General features: G+C 37.4%; 4 protein-coding genes across 6 annotated transcripts; 3 read left to right on the top strand and 1 right to left on the bottom strand.

Moving 5' to 3' along the window:
* Positions 1-2407: 2407 nt before the first annotated feature.
* LOC18600620 (FACT complex subunit SPT16-like) lies at positions 2408-6689 on the top strand. 2 transcript variants are annotated; one of them, XM_088806519.1, is made up of 2 exons: positions 2408-2780; positions 3255-6689. In XM_088806519.1, the coding sequence occupies exon 2, from the start codon at positions 3262-3264 to the stop codon at positions 6457-6459; it is 3198 nt and encodes a 1065-aa protein (XP_088662645.1). In that variant the 5' UTR covers positions 2408-2780; positions 3255-3261; the 3' UTR covers positions 6460-6689. The 2 variants fall into 2 exon arrangements, with proteins under 2 accessions (XP_088662645.1, XP_007031233.3); XM_007031171.3 differs by having other exon boundaries at positions 3250-6689.
* Positions 6690-8321: 1632 nt separating this feature from the next.
* LOC18600619 (FACT complex subunit SPT16-like) lies at positions 8322-12796 on the bottom strand. 2 transcript variants are annotated; one of them, XM_007031170.3, is made up of 4 exons: positions 12455-12796; positions 12240-12362; positions 12079-12135; positions 8322-11822 (listed from the first exon to the last, which is right to left on the bottom strand). In XM_007031170.3, exon 4 carries the CDS (start codon positions 11750-11752, stop codon positions 8537-8539), a length of 3216 nt encoding a protein of 1071 aa, XP_007031232.3. In that variant the 5' UTR covers positions 11753-11822; positions 12079-12135; positions 12240-12362; positions 12455-12796; the 3' UTR covers positions 8322-8536. The 2 variants fall into 2 exon arrangements, with proteins under 2 accessions (XP_007031232.3, XP_007031231.3); XM_007031169.3 differs by having other exon boundaries at positions 12240-12303.
* A 1100-nt stretch (positions 12797-13896) lies between these two features.
* LOC18600618 (shaggy-related kinase 11) lies at positions 13897-18415 on the top strand. The gene is made up of 13 exons (XM_007031167.3): positions 13897-14065; positions 15025-15193; positions 15328-15420; positions 15560-15619; positions 15709-15981; positions 16065-16139; positions 16325-16381; positions 16481-16621; positions 16714-16764; positions 17145-17240; positions 17322-17405; positions 17816-17918; positions 18018-18415. Exons 2-13 carry the CDS (start codon positions 15086-15088, stop codon positions 18098-18100), a joined length of 1224 nt encoding a protein of 407 aa, XP_007031229.3. The 5' UTR covers positions 13897-14065; positions 15025-15085; the 3' UTR covers positions 18101-18415.
* Positions 18416-18857: 442 nt separating this feature from the next.
* On the top strand, positions 18858-19995 carry LOC18600617 (C2H2 and C2HC zinc fingers superfamily protein). The gene is made up of 4 exons (XM_007031166.3): positions 18858-19135; positions 19236-19297; positions 19382-19475; positions 19733-19995. Exons 1-4 carry the CDS (start codon positions 19000-19002, stop codon positions 19840-19842), a joined length of 402 nt encoding a protein of 133 aa, XP_007031228.1. The 5' UTR covers positions 18858-18999; the 3' UTR covers positions 19843-19995.
* Positions 19996-21408: the final 1413 nt, after the last annotated feature.

Here is a 21408-nt window from a genome sequence, read left to right as displayed (position 1 = left end):
CGCCATCACCTAACAACGTAAAATCCACATTCATTCTTACACTATTATTTATTATTATTTACACGAATTTTTACATAAGTTTTAAGACAAAAATATTTAGTGTCTAATAAACAAATTGAGCTTAATCCAGACTTTATTATTTTAATCTTTTTACAAATTTGAGAGAAAAAAAAGATGATACACCAAATACAGAAACTTATTACGGAGTTGAAATTGCCAATAAATAGTATTAATCTGAGATTGTAATTTGATAACAGCAAGGAAGGGTAGTTTAGGGAAGGAAAGGTAGGTGAGGTGACTGAAGGAAGAGCATTGTTGGCATGTGCGATGCATGACAAAAGGATAAATTGACAAATATATATTTATTAAAATAAATGTCTGTCTGTCTTTTGCTCTTCATTCTTCAATCTTCTTCTATGTGTAAGTTCATCTTCATTTGTCAGTATGAACCTCTCTTTAGTGGATTGAGTCTACTTGATGTCTCAAAATTTTAAATTTAATGTTCCAATTTCGGTTTGATTTAATTCAATCCTTTATGTTAAATTTATTATATTTTAAAATTAAAACTATATTATTAATAATATCTCCAACTCAAATCAAGTAGACTACGAACCTAACAAATCATGTCAATTTCTATTCTCATCATTTAATTCATAAATAACTTGATTTATTTGCATTAAAAATAGATAAAATACTCTAAATTTTTTAAGTTTTTACTATAATTTCACACGAATCTATTAATATTGAAAATAAATCGTCCGTCTCAAAATAATTTCTTTCGATAGATACATGAGTCTAACAATTCATTAATTACTAATATTTTTATTAGTTTGATAACATGATAATATTTTTAAGACAAATTTACTTTTCATTAATTTTAAAAATTATCACTATATAAATTGTAATTTTTTATTTTTAAATTTTTTTCTCTTTTAATCAAAAAAATTCTATCTACTAACCAATAATCCTAAAACCTGATCTGGTCAAAGAGCATTAGATCAACTAGAGGATCAACAATCCACAATGCAGCATCATCAAATCTAGCATTCCACGACCAGACTCGGCCATAGGGTGGTTGGTAGAAGTAAGTGATCATCGCTGGTCGACTTGAGAAATAAAAATAGTTGAAAAAAAAATATTTTAGATATTTTAACGTCATTTACATTTTTAAAACAAAATGTTCATATTGAAAACTAATAGACTCATGTGAAATTATGATCAAAATTCATAAAAATCAAAATATTTTACCCTAAAAAAAACTTTTAATGAAATCATTATCGATTTAACTATCCAATATAAAGTTTTTCTTGACAAATTTAACTTGAAATCACATTTTAGATTTCATTAAGCAATATAGTAGTACATTGTACATATATACATTGTATGCTATGAGTGCAGTAGTCATTGTATCATGTGCATGTACTCTTTCGTACCTTATGAATATACTTGTCAAGCATGCCTAAGTACATAAATCTTATGCATGTAGACAACGTTGTATCTCGTGGATTATGTTGCGATCATGAGCCAAGTACATAATATAGTCCTAAACTCGACTCTGTAATAATAAAAAAAGTATACTTTGATTATCGAATAAGACTATTTTTTTAATATATATTACTTATTATTAGAAGAATAAACTTCACTGATATCTTTTGTCCTTTTAATTAGATATTTATATCATACTCCCGGGATATTTTTTCTTCCTCAATTAACTCTTTAGAAATAATTTTTGTTCTCAGAAAATGTCAAACCGATAATTTGTTTAATAAAATTATATATTTTCTTAATTTTTTAATAAATGAAACTTAACCTTATATTATTATGGAATAAAGATAATACAAGTACTACTCAGTACTTGTAAACAATCTTCCCTTAAACTTGGGGACAAAAGCCAATCCTGAAGCATACATATTAGCACAGTAAGCCTCCTTCCCGCCACATTTGAGGGGGTCGGAATCTATTTCCCGCCCATTTCCTGTAATCACAAACAGCAGTTCATCAACTGTACGACGAAACGACAACGTCTAGCTTATCCGAACCGCTAACGGCGCCGTTTGGATGAGAACGGTTTCCCCTCATTAATCCCGCCTAGACTATGGTTTATATTAAAAACAAATGAAATTCCGGTTTTCCCCAACAAGCGCCAAACGCCATTTGTCAAAATTACCCCCTAGGAAAGGCCGTAATGACTTAAGTTGCAGCCACTTTTATGGGGGGATTTTGTGACATCAATTGTCCTTCCCGTCAAACTAAGGGGCATATCGGATCCACGTCAGCAAGGACAATTGCGTAACTTCGTCGCAGAAAGATGGTGGCATCTACCGTAAAATTTTGGAACTCTCAGGCCCCATTTTGTAGTCGATCGACGTATAAAAAGGCAAGCAGTCTCTAGACTTCTCTTAATCGAAAACAAACGTCGCTCCCTCTCTTTCTCCTTTCTCCCCTTCCATTTTTCCACTCATTTTTATTCCCAGATTTTGCTTGTATTTAATCTTCGATTTGCGAAATCGAAAAGAAAATTCCCCCAAAATTTCCTCGTTGTTCTTCGCCGCTCAATCTTAGCTTCTATTAGCTTTCGTAAAACCTTTTGTTTATTTTTTAAAAGGCAACAGGTTTGCGACTCTGTTTATTTCTGCTGCTCTCTTCGAAACCCTAACCCTAGTTTCGCATTCCCCTAGTTAGTGCGAGGCCGCCGCAGAGGCGAGAATCCTAATTCGCCTCCGAAGCTTGGGGGTTCTCCGTCTGAAAAATTGAAGGAGATTGTCTGCAGAGTTGGAAATGTGAGTTTTCTCATTCTATTCCTTCAATCTTTAGCGGGTTTTTTAAGTATTTGGCATCATTTGAAACCCTAATTTGGCTTTGAATATGAGTTTCATATGATGACTAGTTCAAGTGCTCGACAGGTTCCGAATGATATTTTGGAGATGTAAACCTAGGTTTTACGTGTTTTCTAGTATTAGTTTGTGGAACTCAAGCCTAATCCAACTTAAAATTGGTGGTTTTTAATCTGAGTTTGTTGAATGCTTATTTATGAAGAGTGAAAAATGTTGGTGTATTGCACTTGTTTCTTTGATTAAGTAGTTTCTGAAGTGTTTGAAGGTTCCTATAATGCTAGCCGAGCCCTAAATTTAAGTTTTAGGCAATTTGTCTTGAACTGTTAGGTAGACATTTCCCTCCTTTTTACAGTTACATCTTATTCCTTTATCATCTTTAGTTATTGGTTAATACTAACCCTACTTAATTGTGCAGAATAGCTGCTAAATGGCTGATCATCGGAATGCAAATGGCCAGCCTCCAAATGGAACAGCTACTGGATTAGGAAGTGTTTACTCTATCAATCTGGAAAATTTCAGCAAACGTTTGAAGGCGTTGTATTCACATTGGAATGAACAGAAATCTGAGCTCTGGGGTTCTTCTGATGTCCTTGCAGTAGCAACACCACCACCTTCAGAAGATCTGCGTTACCTGAAATCATCAGCTCTAAACATTTGGTTGTTGGGTTATGAGTTTCCAGAGACGATAATGGTTTTCACAAAGAAGCAGGTTCATTTCTTGTGTAGCCAGAAGAAGGCTTCTCTGCTTGAAGTTGTGAAGAAATCTGCTAAGGAGGCTGTAGAGGTAGATGTTGTAATGCATGTTAAGGCAAAGAGTGATGATGGAACTGCATTGATGGATGCTATATTTCGGTCCATCAGAGCACAATACAAAGGAGATGAAAATGATGCTCCTGTTTTGGGTTACATTGCACGGGAGGCTCCTGAAGGGAAGCTTTTGGAGACATGGGCTGAAAAACTAAAAAGTGCTACATTTCAGCTTACGGATGTAACCAATGGGTTGTCTGACCTGTTTGCTGTGAAGGATAAAGAAGAGCTTATGAATGTAAAGAAAGCTGCTTACTTAAGTTACAATGTGATGAACAATGTTGTGGTTCCAAAGCTTGAGAATGTGATTGATGAGGAAAAGAAAATCACCCATGCTACCTTGATGGATGAAACAGAGAAAGCCATAGTGAATCCACAGCTGGCCAAAGTAAAGCTCAAGCCAGAGAATGTTGATATTTGTTACCCTCCCATATTTCAAAGTGGGGGTGAGTTTGATCTCAGACCTAGTACTGCAAGTAATGAAGAGAATCTGTACTATGATTCGGCCAGTGTTATCTTATGTGCAGTTGGAGCTCGCTACAACAGTTATTGCTCAAATATTGCCAGGACTTTCTTGATTGATGCCAGTCCACTTCAGAGCAAGGCCTATGAGGTTCTTCTTAAGGCCCATGAAGCTGCAATTGGAATGTTGAAATCTGGGAGCAAAATTAGTGCTGTATATCAAGCAGCACTTTCAGTTGTTGAGAAGGATTCTCCTGAGTTGATTCTGAATCTTACCAAATCTGCCGGGACAGGAATTGGTGTTGAGTTTCGTGAGTCAGGGCTTAATCTCAATGCGAAGAATGATCGTGTAGTGAAAGCAGGAATGGTTTTTAATGTGTCACTTGGTTTTCAGAACTTGCAGTGTGAGAGTAATAAGTCAAAGAACAGGAATTTTTCTCTGTTGCTTGCTGATACAGTTATTGTTGGTGAACAAAATGCAGAAGTGGTGACTGGAAAAAGTTCCAAGGCTGTCAAGGATGTGGCTTACTCATTCAATGAGGATGAGGAAGAAGAAGAAAATTCAGTGAAGGCTGAAACTAATGGCTCTGACCCCTTCATGTCTAAGACAGTACTTAGGTCAGATAATCATGAGATCTCTAAGGAGGAGTTAAGGAGGCAGCACCAAGCAGAACTTGCTCGTCAGAAGAATGAAGAAACAGCTAGGCGGCTTGCTGGTGGAAGTGGGACTGGAGATAATCGATCAGTTGCAAAGACTTCAGCTGATTTGATTGCTTATAAGAATGTCAATGACTTGCCCACTCCGAGAGATTTTATGATTCAAATTGACCAAAAGAATGAGGCTGTACTCTTGCCAATATATGGTAGTATGGTCCCTTTCCATGTGGCTACTATAAGGACAGTTTCCAGCCAGCAGGATACCAATCGAAATTGCTTTATCCGGATAATATTTAATGTTCCAGGGACCCCTTTTAGTCCCCATGATTCAAACTCTTTAAAGAATCAAGGGGCAATATATCTAAAGGAAGTCTCATTTCGCTCCAAGGATCCAAGGCACATAAGTGAAGTGGTACAGCAGATTAAAACACTTCGTCGGCATGTTGTGGCCAGGGAGTCTGAGAAAGCGGAGAGGGCAACCTTGGTTACTCAGGAGAAACTCCAACTTGCAGGGAACAGGTTCAAGCCAATAAGGTTGTCTGACCTTTGGATTCGTCCTCCTTTTGGTGGTCGTGGGAGAAAGATTCCTGGAACACTTGAAGTTCATGTTAATGGTTTTCGATATTCTACTACTAGAGCTGACGAGCGTGTGGACATTATGTACGGAAACATAAAGCATGCATTCTTCCAGCCTGCAGAGAAAGAGATGATCACTCTCCTTCACTTTCACCTGCACAATCACATAATGGTGGGAAACAAAAAAACTAAGGATGTGCAATTTTATGTTGAGGTTATGGATGTAGTCCAGACATTGGGAGGGGGAAAGAGGTCTGCCTATGATCCAGATGAGATTGAAGAAGAGCAAAGGGAGAGGGATAGGAAGAATAAGATCAACATGGACTTTCAGAGTTTTGTGAATCGGGTGAATGATCTGTGGGGGCAGCCTCAGTTTAATGGCCTAGATCTTGAGTTTGATCAGCCTCTTAGGGAACTTGGCTTCCATGGGGTCCCTTACAAAGCCTCAGCTTTTATTGTGCCGACTTCAAGCTGTCTGGTCGAGCTGGTAGAGACTCCTTTCCTTGTGGTTACCTTAAGTGAGATTGAGATTGTGAACCTTGAGAGAGTTGGCCTTGGGCAGAAAAACTTTGACATGACCATTGTGTTTAAGGACTTCAAGCGAGATGTACTCAGGATTGACTCCATTCCTTCAACCTCACTTGATGGTATCAAGGAGTGGCTTGACACTACAGACCTGAAGTATTATGAGAGCAGGCTGAATCTGAATTGGCGGCAGATTTTGAAGACAATTACTGATGATCCGCAGAGTTTCATAGAAAATGGGGGTTGGGAATTTTTGAACTTGGAAGCTAGTGATTCAGATTCTGAGAACTCAGAGGATTCAGATCAGGGTTATGAGCCATCTGATATAGAGCCTGAATCTGAGTCAGAGGATGATGACTCTGGTAGTGAGTCACTGGTTGAATCTGAGGATGAAGAGGAGGAAGATTCTGAGGAAGACTCAGAAGAAGAGAAGGGAAAGACATGGGAGGAGTTGGAGAGGGAGGCAAGCAATGCAGACAGGGAGAAAGGGCATGAATCGGACAGTGAGGAGGATAGGAGGAGAAGGAAAATGAAGACTTTTGGGAAATCTCGAGCTCCACCTAGTAGTGCTATTTCCAAACGTTCCAAGCTACGATAGATGTGATAGTATTTCTTTTTTTTTTACATGGTCAGTTTTTTTTTAATGTTAAACATGATTTTAGTAGCAGCTGGTGCTTTAGAAGAATGTAGTTTTCTAACATAGCTCTGAACTGTATTAGGATCTTGTTCCTTTGTCTTAAGCAGTTAGGCACTAAGTTGGATTGTCTGGAGGCAAGATTTTGGTTGTAAATTGGTGGCATCAGTTCAATGGAAGTAAAAGTTTTATTATTTCGTTTGTTTATGTTCCTCTATTGGATTTTTGCTCTGTTTTTCAGGTTTATGGGACTGGATTTATGAATCAGTGTGTCATATTACCTATTCTAAGAAGTCATTCACATCTTGGGATGCTTTGTTTGGGCTTTAGAGTGTGTGTGGTTGCCACCCAACAGTTATTTGAATGTAAAAAAAAAGAGGTTTTTCTTTTTCTTTTTCTTTTTTAACTTCATCTATGCATATACCATGTTTTGGATGAGATGACAAATGGTTTAGACAGTTCTACTTCTTTTCAGATTGTTGCTAGTCTTCAGCAGCTAGAGCATATTACGGTGCAACTTTACTGGTTTCACTTCTTCAGCCAGCGCCAGAAACATTTGATCTCTTTGATGACATTATTTTGATGGCCAGGGAGGATAGTGTGTCATTGTCTGCATGATAATATTCTAGAATTTTTTGAGGATTGTGGGTTTAGGTGTCCTGAAAGGAAAGGGGTCGCGGACTTCATCCAGGAGGTAAGTGCCTGCTGTTTCTAGCCATTGCCTTCACATGCTCTAATTTCATCAGGTTTAAGAACATTAATTTGATTGTTGATCTTGCTGGCTACATCTAAAAAGGATCAAGCAAGTAGTGGCACTACACTGAATTACCGTATAGTTATTTTTCAGTGGATACGTTTACTAGGAAATTCAAAGAATCCAGTCCTAGAAAGAAGCTTGATGAGGACCTATCGGTGCCTTATTATAAATCACCATAGCCACAAGAATGCCCTGTCCTTTAGCCAATATTTCCATTCTGAGTGGGAATTGCTTAGAGCTTGCATGTCTAAAGAAATTCTTGTGTTTTTGTTTTCAAAACAAGTCAGGCTGCATCCTTTCATAGTTATCCGCCATTCCTCATTTTCTCCTTGAATGAAGTGGATGTCACTTGGTGCTTTATTTAGATTCAGCATAGTTTTCAACATTAGCTTTACCTTGGCCTTGAGTTTCATCAAGTGTAAGTGCATCCTCCTTTGTCTTGTACTTGTTATCGCCTTGAGAATGACTGGATGTATAACATACTTGTTCACCTAATTAAATGCCTATTCAGCTCCTGGCCGCATCTTCTTGTGCCATTATTTCACATGAAAAAGCTTTCTTGGATACAAGGAAGAGAAGATTCCTGCAATGGTGCACTGGAGGAAGAAAAGTGTAGAAGCAAAGGTTGGCTCCTTTTCCTTTATTTTTTGCTGTTCGTTAGTTTGGCATGCTTCCAAAATTCTTTTGGTGATAAATGCTTCCAAATTCTGCAAATTAGTCATTTGTCATGACCCAGGATGATTACATTACGGTTGTTTGTAGTGGAGGGAAGGAAGAAAGATATTATTTAGTAGCCTTTAAAACTTAATGTTTTAAACAAGCAAATTAGGCCTGTTTCTGATAAGCTGAAATACTGATATGGTGACAAGCATCTACCTGCTGACATAAAGAATTTAGTGAATAGATGCTGGTCAGTCTGTTTTCCCCTTGTTCCACGACGAGTCAGTCAGGTTGCTCATGCATTAGCGAAAAACCTAATGACTTTTGCCTAATACCTTTTGTCTGGTTATTAAATTCATAAAACTATGAAGAAAGAATCAAAAGGAGAGCAAGTGAGATGCATCTAAGATTACATGTAAAACCTCCATAATTTTAATCTCAACTATTTTACATTTTAAGAGTTCATAACAAGTTGACTGAACACACGTACAGACGATAGAAAGCAACAACTAAAACCTGGATTAAAGTATGCTACAACCAAACTTAAAAGCAACTACTAGCATTCAATATGACTACCATCTTTTACTAGGTTGCTGAAACTGCCACATGGTTTTCAAAAGGATGTCACCTCAATTTGGCCCTCTTCGGAAGGCTGCCACCAGGATTTCTCTTATCAGGTACCCGACCCTTACCGAAAGCTTTCATCTTTCTCCTCTTCCTTTCTTCCTCACTGTCAGAATCATCTCCTTTCTCTCTGTCTGCGTAGCTTGCTTCCCTCTCCAACTCTTCCCATGTCTTTCCTTCATCTTCTTCTGAGTCTTCATCTGAGTCTTCTTCCTCATCATCTTCAGATTCGACCAATGATTCACTGTCATCATCCTCATCCTCTGATCCTGAGTCAGACTGCACATCTGAAGGCTCATACCCTTGGTCAGACTCTTCTGAGTTCTCAGACTCAGAATCGCTGACTTCCATGTTTAAAAATTCCCATCCACCGTCTTCAATGAATTTTTCTGGATCATCAGTAATAGTTTTCAGTATAGGCCTCCAGTTCAAATTTAGTCTGCTCTCATAATACTTGAGGTCAGTCGTGTTAAGCCACTCTTTGATGCCATCTAGTGATGTGGAAGGAATCGAGTCAATCCGAAGGACATCCCGCTTGAAGTCCTTGAATACAATAGTCATATCAAAATTCTTCTGCCCAAGACCAACTCTTTCAAGGTTAACTATCTCGATCTCATTTAGGGTGATCACCACAAAAGGTGTCTCTATTAGCTCAACCAGGCAGTTTGATGTTGGCACTATAAATGCAGACGCTTTATGGGGGACCCCATGGAAGCCAAGCTCTCTCATGGGCTGATCAAATTCAAGGTCAAGTGCTTTAAATTGGGGCTGCCCCCACAAATCATTAACCCGGTTCACAAAGTTCTGGAAGTCCATGTTAATTTTATTCTTTCGGTCCCGCTCACGTTGCTCTTCCTCAATCTCATCAGGGTCATAGGCAGATCTCTTTCCACCTCCCAATGTCTGAACTATATCCATCACCTCAATATAAAATTGCACATCCTTGGTTTTCTTATTACCAACCATGATGTGATTATGCAAATGAAAGTGCACAAGAGTGATCATTTCCCGCTCTGCTGGCTGGAAGAAGGCATGCTTGATGTTTCCAAACATTACATCAACACGTTCATCAGGCCTTGAAGTAGAATACCTAAATCCGTTCGTGTGAGCTTCAAGTGAACCTGTCAGCTTTCTACCACGACCACCAAAAGGGGGACGAATCCATAGATCGTGCAACTTCATTGGCTTGAACTTGGCTGATGCAAGCTGCAGCCTCTCTTGACTAACTAAGGTTGCCCTCTCAGCCCTTTCAGACTCTCTTGAATTAACTTGCCGGCGGAGTGTTTTAATCTGCTGTACAACTTCAATGATATGCCTTGAGTCCTTGGAGCGGAATGAAACCTCTTTCAAGTATATTGATCCTTGAAACTTGAGAGAATTTGCATCGTGTGGACTGAAAGGGGTGCCAGGTACATTAAATATTATCCTGATGTAGCTGGTACGGTTACTGTCCTGTTGGCTGGACACACTCTTCACTGTAGCCACATGAAAAGGAACCATGCTTCCATAAATTGGTAAGAGGATAGCTTCATTCTTCTGGTCAACCTGAATCATCAAATCCCTAGGAGGGGGCAGATCATTAACATTTTTATATGCAATTAAATCACCAACAGTCTTCACTGCACCACGATTATCTGCTGCCACAGCACCCCCACCGGCAAGTCTCCTTGCAGTTTCTTCATTCTTCTGGCGAGCAAGTTCAGCCTGATGCTGCCTTCGTAGCTCCTCTTTAGACATTTCATGGTTGTCTGACCTGAGTGTTGTCTTGGAGAATAAGGTGTCATTACCATTATCCTCAGCTTTAACCTTTAACTTCTCTTCTTCTTCATCATCTTCATTGAATGAGTACGCGACATCTTTGACAGCTTTAGAGCTTTTAGAAGTTAAAATATCTGGTACCTTCTCACCAACAATGACGGTATCTGCAAGCAACACTGAGTATTTCTGAGTCTTGGGGTTCTTTGTCTCTGTTTGCAAGTTCTGAAAACCAAGTGACACATTGAATACCATCCCTGGTTTCAAGATTCGATCATTCTTGGCATTAAGACTAAGCCCTGACTCACGAAACTCAAGACCTATTCCAGTTCCTGCAGTTTTGGTCAAATTTGCAGCTAATTCAGGAGCATCCTTCTCTACTACTGAGACTGCTGCTTGATAAACAGAGCTCACCTTGTTGCCAGATTTTAAAGCATCAATGGCTGCTTCTTGAGCTTTAAGGAGAACCTCATAAGCCTTGCTTTGTAAGGAATTGGCATCAATCAGAAAAGTTCGAGCAATATTGGAGCAGTAGCTGTTGTATCGAGACCCAAGGGCACATATAATTACACTGGTAGAGTCATAGTAAAGGTTCTCATCATTGCTTGAAGCACTTGGTTTTAGATCAAACTCCCCTCCACTCTGAAAAATAGGAGGGTAACAAATATCAATGTTCTCTGCCTTCAATTTCACCTTAATTCGAGCTGGTTCTAGTATAGTCTTCTCTGTATCATCCATCAGTGCAGAGTGGGAAACCTTCCTCTCCTCATCAATAACCTTCTCAAGTTTGGGCACCACAAATTGCCTCATAACCGATGAAGTCAAGAATGCAGCCTTCTTCACATTTGTAAGCTCAGTTTCATCTTTGACAGCAAACAAGTCTGAGAACCCATTTGTTACATCACTAAGTTCAAATTTTGCATTCTTTAATTTCTCATCCCATGTCTCCAAAAACTTTCCCTCAGGTGTCTCTCTTGATATGTGACCGACAACAGGTACAGCATGATCACTAGAGTTTGTCTGAGAATAGATAGCTCGAAAAATGCTATCCATTAGACCAGTTCCATCATCACCTTTTGCCTTCACATGAATAACAACTTCAACACCAACAGCTTCTCTGGCAGACTTCTTCACAACATCAAGCAAAGAGGCCTTTTTCTGGCTACACAAGAAATGGATCTGTTTCTTCAAGAAAACCATAATGGTTTCTGGGAATTCATAGCCAACCAACCAAATATTTAGTGCTGACGATTTCAGGTACCTCAGATCCTCAGAAACAGGAGGAGTTGCTATGACAAGAGCACTTGAAGCACCCCACAGATCAGCATTATGTTTATTCCAATGTGAATATAAAATTTTCAACCGCTTACTGAAGTTATCCAGGTTGATGGCATATGTGTTGGCAGCCGGTGGTGGCTTGCCATTTGCAGGCTTGACATTCCTATTCCGGCTTTCAGCCATGGAGAATTACTTAAAGACCAAACTTGAATCCAGGAGAGTTTAGCTTGTTGAGTATGACAATCAGCATAAACTGTGATAAACAACAAATAATTATCAGTTCCCATCTCCTTCTCCATTTGGCAATAGTTCAACCTGAATAGATTTTTCCCAATTAGCTATATGATACATGCACTTAGAAGTAACCTCCATAGTCAAAAGCTTCATCTATGAATCCATTGACAGATTTTACTAAACACAACTCTAAGCCAACTAGTTAAAATCAAATAAAAATGCCAGCTTTAGAGGGTTCTTTTTGGCACTAAATAGAGCAATACAATGACACTTACAGTTGTCTGTTTCCCCTTGAGCAGAAGCAGCAGCTGCCTGATACACCCGTATGAATCCTGATGCAACAAATTCCATCATATTAACTTTGAATTCACTAAAAACACCATAATCACAGAACCGAAATTCAAACTCGTAATCCTTTCAATGAACCCAAACTCACCTCCAAGAGAAAGGCCTAAGCAGCTTTTGTTTAGCAAATCCTCAAACTTTCAGATAAGAAAAACCTAAATTCCAAAACCCATTGATCAGATTTCCAACATAAAGCCATTGATCCTTGGTTTCACTGTCCATAAAGACCAAAAAGAAACATAATTTTTTGAAAGGAAGAAACAGTCACGCGCATAGCAATAAGATTGGAAACGTAAAGGCGATTACTTGGAGGCCAACAATCTCCCCGCGATATCATCCGAGTGAATCAGGAACACACCCAAAGCAAAAAAAAAAAAGAAAAAAGAAGGGAATATTTGATCTGTTTTAGATTTAGATAGATGCTAAAGTCGGATCAGATGGGTGGGTTTGAGAGAGAGAGAATGGATCAGATTGAAAAGACCACTTTGAGGATAGGTATTAGCATGAAACAGAGAAAGAGAAGATAATGGCAATGGTGAAACGGATGGAGAAGGAAAGCAACGAAGAATCATATGATTTTTGTTGAAATTGGAAACCTGGTTTTATATGTCTCCCGGGTCTGGTTTCCCTTGAGTCACCTCCTCTGCTTTCCTTTTACTTACTTAGGTCAACACCATTTTCATCCTTTTATTTTTTTAGGCTAAATATTTTCTACCATGAATTTCACCTCAACCCTTTTTCTTCTCTGCTTTTATATTTACATGCATTCATCATTTCATAAATATCATAATTACCATTTATTTATATACATACCATAATATATCTCATGTGACACATAGGTACCATGTTTAGAATATTCGAATTTTATCCGAAATTCTATTAGTAATTGATTTGTTATATGTATAAAAAATAATGATACATTAATTAATAATCATAAGATGAAATTACTTGAGGATGAGTAAAAATTTGAGAGCATTTATCATCATCAAATTATTTGTTCTTGTGATTTGGGTCATTGATATTTTGTCAATGGTATGGTGTATAAATTGGACAGACTACATTCTGTACTAGTCCCAGTACTGGTTAGTGTTGGTGTTGGACTTTGATTACCCAACCCAAGCATGGGTTTTGAGCCCAACTTTGATACCTATATTACTTGAGCAAAAAGCTTCTCTTTTTTCTTTCTTTAATGCTTAACAATTAATACCACATAACTTGCTTAAATGACCAATTTATATATGTTATGAGTGATTCCGAGGTAAGTACAATAGTTAGTAATTTTATATATGCATTATGAAAGATTTATATTTATATATTAAGATCTATTTCATTTTTAATTGACGTGAAATTTATTTCATCTCTTATTCATATTTATATTTTCTGTAATCACATTGCATTGTAAAGTATCAAACGTCATTTATATGTTCAATGTTACGACGGTTGAAATTTAAGTTCAATCTTATATGGTTTTAGATTCTGAAATTAAAATTTAAGTAAGTTTATAAATTTGAAAACGTTAATCCTTTTTATTATGAAAGCTAAAAAAAAAAAAAAGAAAGGGAGGGGTAGCTTGAAGAGTCAAAAGAGAGAAAAAATCCAAAAGAATATTCAACAATTATTTGTTTGTTTAATTTATTATAAATCCCAAATCACAAAATAAAATAAAAAAACAAAAGGCCTCCTTGGTCGTTGACTGCCACAGCGCATCCAAACCACCATAAAAAAAAAACTAAAACGGAATAATAAAAGAAAACCAAAATGGGAAAGCTGAAATATATAACCACCCAAAATCATTTACCCATTATTTCCCCTATTTTCCCTTTCCTCTACGCTACCGCTTAATCCTCTGTGTGGCCTCAACCTCAACCGCGTCGTTTTTGTTTCTTCTTCCTCTCAATTTCCCGTTTCAATCGATAGGTATATCATCCTCTGCTTCTCCTTTTTTTTTTTCGCATTTTTTAATATAGAATTTGTGGTTTCCTTTTTTTTTTTTTTGCGGTTTTTCTTTAATTGATTTGGATCGGGTACGATTTTTTGGTGGTCATCAGATTTGGATCTGCAGTTTTTTTTTGTTAGTTCTCAGATTTTTTTTTGTGGTTGAATTTTACCTGTGAGATCTTTAGTTTTGTATTTAAAAAAAAAAAATTACTTTTTGAGTATTATTGAGGAATGGATTGAAGTTTGAAGATGGGTTTTTTGTTGTCTCGATTTCCTTGTATAGATATCGATCTCTCATATCCTCTGTGCTTTTTTCTTTGTTTCTGCATATTTAATACTCAGTTTTTAAATGGAAAGAACTCCTCTTTGTTGCTGGTGTGAATTTGCTTGATGAGTCCTTAATGATGAGCTGTATTCATATCCTGAAATCCCCCCAAAAAAAGTTGAGAAGTCGTGCTTATAATTAATTAAAGTGGCTAAACTTTGTTATCTTTTTATGCTTCTTTTTCTTTGGTATTTTAGCTTTTAAGTTGGGTTGGCTCTATATTTTTTTTTTTTTACTTAATAAGGAACTTAAGCTAGATATGGAGATTTCCTAATTTATACAAGATAAAAGATTTGTGCTTTGATGGACTTAAAAACTGTTGTACTTGGCTTTTTTGGATGAAAAAAATGGGCCTCTGCTGAATTTTTTTGGTTTTGAAACCGGTGGAGTGATTGTTTGCAAGCTTGAACTGCTACGTAGGTCAAAGGGCTTACTTCACTTTATTGTTTTTGAGTATATTTTGAGTTTGTTTGATTTTATAGTTAACTTTATTGTGATCAGGTGAAAAATAATGTGGGTTTTAACAAATGATGGAGAAATGAAATATTGCTGTAGCATATTAGTAATTTCTCAGTTGAGTTTATTAACAACTTTTTCCCTTTTTGCATTGCAGATAAATGATTGGCTTTTGAGGTGGAAAATTAACAAGAATAGGACACTCTTTTGTCCTACAGATGGCTTCTGTGGGCATGGCGCCTACTTCTGTTTTAAGAGAATCTAACGCTGCAGGTGTAGATAAGTTACCCGAGGAGATGAATGACATGAAAATTAGAGATGACAAAGTGTGTATTTCTTTTTGTTTGACTTTTTTTTTTTATCCTTTATCATTATAATCTGCTTTGCTTTCGCATTTTTCTCATTGATTAATACCAACACATATGCAACTAGCCACTCATGGATCATCTTAAATTTGTAGGAAATGGAAGCAACAGTTGTGGATGGTAATGGGACAGAGACAGGGCATATAATTGTGACAACCATTGGTGGTAGAAATGGTCAGCCAAAACAGGTATTCTTCTTCTGCCTTGAGATGCTATTGCAATGAGTGAGCTAGTGCAGGTTTTTCATCCTTTTCCCCTTTGTCTTTCAAAAAATATCATCAAATGACATCTTCTTTCCATATAACACTATTCTCTCTAAAATTCCAGACAATAAGTTACATGGCAGAACGTGTGGTTGGACATGGATCATTTGGAGTTGTCTTCCAGGTAAGAAACCCTCTTGTTTGTTCCTAAAAGGTGGAATACTGAACTAATATTGGTTTTTAGGATAGTAATGGATGTTCTTTTAAATTTAGGCAAAGTGCTTAGAGACAGGTGAAACTGTTGCTATAAAGAAGGTTCTTCAAGATAAGAGGTACAAGAATCGTGAGCTGCAAACAATGCGTCTTCTTGACCACCCAAATGTTGTGGCTTTGAAGCATTGCTTTTTTTCAACAACTGAAAAGGATGAACTTTATCTTAATTTGGTACTCGAGTATGTGCCTGAAACTGTTCATCGCGTGATCAAGCACTATAACAAGTTGAACCAAAGGATGCCATTGATATATGTGAAACTTTATACGTACCAGGTAGAGGGTCGGTTTTCCAAAATTTGGTTTCTATTGTGTTCTTTAAATTGTTTGAGATGCTAATAAAGATTGATGCTTGGCAGATATTTAGGGCATTATCTTATATCCATCGCTGCATTGGTGTGTGTCATCGGGACATTAAACCTCAAAACCTTTTGGTAAGTTCAAATATCTGTTTCTATAGTCATATCACCTTGTTGGTTGATTATAGTAGTGCCCCTTTTTCTTTATCCGCAAAATGAATGAATTGACTAGTATCTTTATTTTTAACATGATCTTAATGTCTTATACCTGGCAATTCAGTGACTTATTGAGGTCGGCTTTTGGTTTTTCCTCCTTGCAGGTAAATCCTCATACTCATCAGGTGAAACTATGTGATTTTGGAAGTGCAAAAGTCTTGGTATGTTGTGATATCTATTTTCTTTGACTTCCTTCTTTAAGTATCAATGCTTTGATTTTGGCTTAGGTCTTACAATTTCATATATTCTTATCTTGGCAGGTGAAAGGGGAACCGAACATATCCTACATTTGCTCAAGGTATTACAGAGCACCTGAGCTAATATTTGGAGCAACTGAGTACACTACAGCCATTGACATCTGGTCTGCTGGCTGTGTCCTTGCTGAGCTGTTACTTGGACAGGTAGGAAGCTTGTGCATATGTATTCATTATTATTATTATTATTGCCTTAAATTAATCTTGATGTTGTATTAAACTTTTGATATTTATGTCAGCCTCTATTTCCTGGTGAGAGTGGCGTTGACCAGCTTGTTGAGATTATTAAGGTATTTCAATTTCTGACTAATTTAGTTTTTAGTGCAATGTATATATATACATACATATACATGTATCTGTAATACTTGAAAGAAACTTCTTTGTGTGGATTACATTGACGGTAGGACATGAGATGACATATGCATTGCCATAAGAAATTGACATATTTATCATGTTTCCTTTAAGTGTTTTTGTTAACAATAACATCATGAAATCCCTGGTTCCTTGTGGGTGTGTCATTTGGTTGGTGTACTCAAGCTACTAACTTTGGTTGTACTTACTTTGTCATAATAAATGTCATGTTTCGTATCATAATAGCTTCCTTTAGTCATTTCCAACGTCAAATTGACCAGTTCTCTTTAACTGTTGTAATTATGTGACTGTTTTCTAGGTCTTGGGCACTCCAACACGAGAGGAAATTAAGTGCATGAACCCTAACTATACAGAGTTCAAATTCCCTCAGATTAAGGCTCACCCATGGCACAAGGTATTAACAATCAAAGAAAGGGTGTTCAAATGGTCATTTCCATAACCTTATCATGCAATTACCATTTTTTTTTTGTTCTAGATATTTCATAGGCGAATGCCTCCTGAAGCTGTTGATTTGGTGTCAAGATTACTCCAATACTCTCCAAATCTCCGTTGCACTGCTGTGAGTATATAAAATCTTTATATTATATTATTTCTTTTGCTTCTTCTTTCTCTTTGTGCTTTTCCTTCAATTTGCCTTGTTTTGGAGTAAACTCCAAGCATGGAGGTTCCTTTTTATGATGAAAAGGGAGTTGACAATATCAGTTGAGAAAAAAGTCAGTAGTTTAAAATTCAGTATCTGTCTGGTTTAGTAGTGTGTTTGTCAACTCTTCCACTTTCCCTTGGCCTTGACGTTAATTACTCAATCAAGGAAGAGGAAAAAGTTAAATGTGTTTTATCCTTATTTTTTCACTTTTGGGAGGGGGGTTTGGTGGAGGTGATAGAAGAACTGAAGTTATCGTGGATGGTGAGTTACATAATTCTTTGATATGCTTCATGCATCTCATATTGCAAATGTTGCTCATGTTGCAGCTAGATGCCTTGATCCATCCTTTCTTTGACGAGTTGCGTGATCCAAATGCCCGCTTGCCGAATGGCCGTTTCCTTCCGCCATTATTTAACTTTAAATCGCATGGTAGGAATGATTCTGCGATGTTTTCTTTATCATAAGCTTATCGATTCTTGTTGAGATGTATGATTGATTATTATTGGTGGTGTTTGTTCTGTCTACTAGAGCTGAATGGTGTTCCAGTAGAGATATTGGCGAAATTGATCCCGGAGCATGCTAGAAAGCAATGTCCTTTTCTTGGATTGTGATTTGATGCAAAATGTAACCAATTCTCAAAAAAGTGTAATATCTTATGGAAGCTGTGTTGTTTCTATATCTATGCCAATTTATTATTGTTGTATGCCTGTGTTGTGTTACCCTGTTATGTAAAAGCAGATTTAGACATAATCTTCGTGTCCAAACTCCAAAACCTATATCACGGCAGATTGTAACATCCACAGTAGATTGAAACCATCATTTACTTTTGATGTGTAGTCTGTAATCCCGGAGAAGGAAAAAGATCTGTGTTTATTTGAACGTATATCAGTTATGGGCAGCTATTTAAGCAGGTTTGGTTTCCATAACGATGCTCTGCTGCCTTGTTAAGTTATAACTATACCGGCTTTTAGCCCACTCTCTAGACTGCCCTGTGTTTTCCTGAATGGAAATATGGATATCCAGCAAAGGAAATCAAGTGATATCATTTCATCCCGAGGCTGTAACCAGGTTTTTCTTTTCTTCTTTGGGTTGAAAAATGCTTTCAAAACAAATAAGAATTATATTGTGGGAGTGCATCAATGAGAAACAAGAGAAAAAGGGAAACCCAACGATGGGAGATTCGTACAGCTCTAGGAGTTTTTATGCTACTTTCTACCTTGTTAGAAGAATACAAGCCATTGAGATTTAAAGAGTAAGATTAAGACTAGAAGATGGTGCGAGAATTTCCCTTGTTCCCAACCGAAACTGGTGGGAAATTTTTGATTGGTCGTTGGAAAGTAAGCACAAGGGATGAAACAAAAACAAAGTAGCAACGAACAAGCCTAGGGAAGGCTGCTCCAACTGCATCTTGAGTTAGCAGATCAACCATTCCTGGGTTTGTGACAGAAGAAAAGGCCAGGCAGTTTGTTAGTAGACGACAACGGCCTGTGAACTGAAGAAGACAAAGAAAATGCCGCTGGGAAAGTATAACTGCGACTACTGCGAGAAGCAGTTCCAAGACACCCCTTCTGCTCGAAAACGCCACCTGCAGGGTCTCCAACACCTCCGTGCCAAAGCTCAATGGTACCACTCCCAAAACGCCAATGGTATTTTGCCAGTACTGCCTCCTTACTTATCATATATATCCAACAACTGTTTATTCATCAAATGGCTGCTTTCCTTCTTTCTTCTACGATTCAATTGCAGATCCCAATCACAGTTTAACTGAACCCTTTGCAAAAGGAATCTGCAATCGCTTCGTCAAAACGGTAAACATCCCTCTCTTCTCCAAACTCTTCTGGGTTTACTTCATTAATTCAATTGGATTTGTTTCTTCTTTTTCCTTCTTCAAGGGATTTTGCCAGTTCGGAGATAACTGCAAATACTTCCATCCCAAGAACGATTCGCGAGGCGCAAATCCTCAAGCAGCAGCTGCACCTGCACCAGGTCATTTCGATTTTGAATTTTATTGATTCACGTTAAGCAATGGGGATGTCTAAATCATCTTAGATTTTTATAATAAAATCTGACCAGGACCAACAGCCTTAGTTCTAGTTTCAATGCTCAAGACAAGTAGGAACTATAACTCTCAAGACCCTCCTCCAGACAAGTGGGAGCGTAACTGGGTGGGGGTGATCACCCTTTCTTTTGGCTTTTTGTGGTTCTTCTCCTGCTTATTCTTTTTATCTTGCTGTGATTTACAGGTAGTGTGGAGGGAGCTGGTATTGGAATGTCGTGGGGCAATCTGCCGCCATCCCTGAAGCCTCCACCTGAGGGTGGATATCCTCCACTTCCCTTTGTGGATTGGGGATAAGTCTGTTATTTCATTTAGACGCCAATTTTGTCAGTTGCTACTGATATAACCACTGCTGCTATACTTTTCTGTTACTTGTTCTTCAATATCAAAGCTGTGCTGTTTATGGTTATGTTAGTACATGTTAAATAAAACAATCACCTTTCTGTTTCCTTTGCTTTGTTCTCCTTCTGTGTGCGATTGATTCATGAAAAAAGTGTATAGCTGTACAGGAATACATAAAAGTCTCAACTATGGACATAGGATAATGTCATCAATTCATTTTTTGATCAGATAGACTCCATGTAAATACATCCTTAAAGACACAACCTTGAATTGCTCCCCACTGTCTTTTTCATCTTTGTTTCTTATGGTACTGAGCTTGTTCAATTTCATTTTTTCTTTCTAGAGGATCTAGTTTATGGTATTCCTGGGGAGAATTTTCTCTCGAGTATTGTGGTAAGCCTTTCAGTTATGACATTCCAGACTTTGTTGGCTTAAGTTGGGTTTGTCTCAGTGTAATCATGAAATTCTGTCCCTACCTGGTATGATACACCCCCTCAGAAGTTGTATCCAAGTTGAGTTGTTGTTCTGCAACAGAGCCTTGACCGGCCCAAGAAAAGAACCCACCACTTTGTTACCAAACGTCTCATGTTCATTATCTGATATCTCAAAAAATTTTCTCCAGTAGTTTATGCCAGAAAACCTAACCACTTGCAAAGTATCATTGAAACTGTGATTTGTTGACAAATAATAAGTGATGGTTCAATAATGCATCATATTTGTATTTGACAGAGTCATCAAGCTTTTGATTAATTTAAAAACAAAAACCAAAAGGAAGATGATCAAATTTCCACTATGTGAGCGATGCATGACTTAAGAAGAAAAATGAGTGTCACAATCAGAAAAATGAAAGAGACAAGAAAGCAGATGCTATGGCCAAGCTAGACAAAAGATTCCCACTGTTAATTAAGTGCTCTTAGTCAAACATTCCTGCCAAGGAGAACAGACAAATTGAGGATGAAAACTGCCCTTCAGATCCAAATTGTTGCTGTGCAGCTACATGTAAACTACTCTCATTTTCCATGAATTTTGTAATCATCCTATGTTCTATATGTAATAATAGTATATGGAAGCAGGTAGAGGTAGACTATTAATTTTATGTTTATACCCACTTGCTAATGGACTGCAATAAGAATGAAACCGTTATCCATTCTCCTTATTCGATTTGCAAGGGGCTGAAGTTGAATTATTTAAGGATGCTAAAACCAGCTAGGTTGGGTTCTATCTCATTAGACAGAAGGAAGATTGAAGTGGGTACTTGGCAAAAACATGTCACCTTGAGAAGCTAAGGATCTGTCATCATGAAGGCTATTTTTCAGTACTGAAACCATTATTGTAAGGCATTACAATTTACAAAAGATGCTTTATGTACTCTCTTGACCCAAAACTAGAAAAAAAAAAATTTAACAATGGTAATCTCAAAGTGACCATGTGGATTGACAGGAAAGAAAGGAAGCTTTCTCACCACCTACTAGGCAGGGGTGAAACTAGTCAGATTTTATTGAAATGATCAAACATAGTTAA

The sequence above is a fragment of the Theobroma cacao genome, chromosome 5 (assembly GCF_053813885.1).
Source record: "Theobroma cacao isolate CCN51 chromosome 5, ASM5381388v1, whole genome shotgun sequence".
Taxonomy (NCBI): Eukaryota; Viridiplantae; Streptophyta; class Magnoliopsida; order Malvales; family Malvaceae; genus Theobroma; species Theobroma cacao.
Note: the sequence above shows the minus strand (reverse complement) of the source record. Positions and strands in the feature narration are given on the sequence as shown.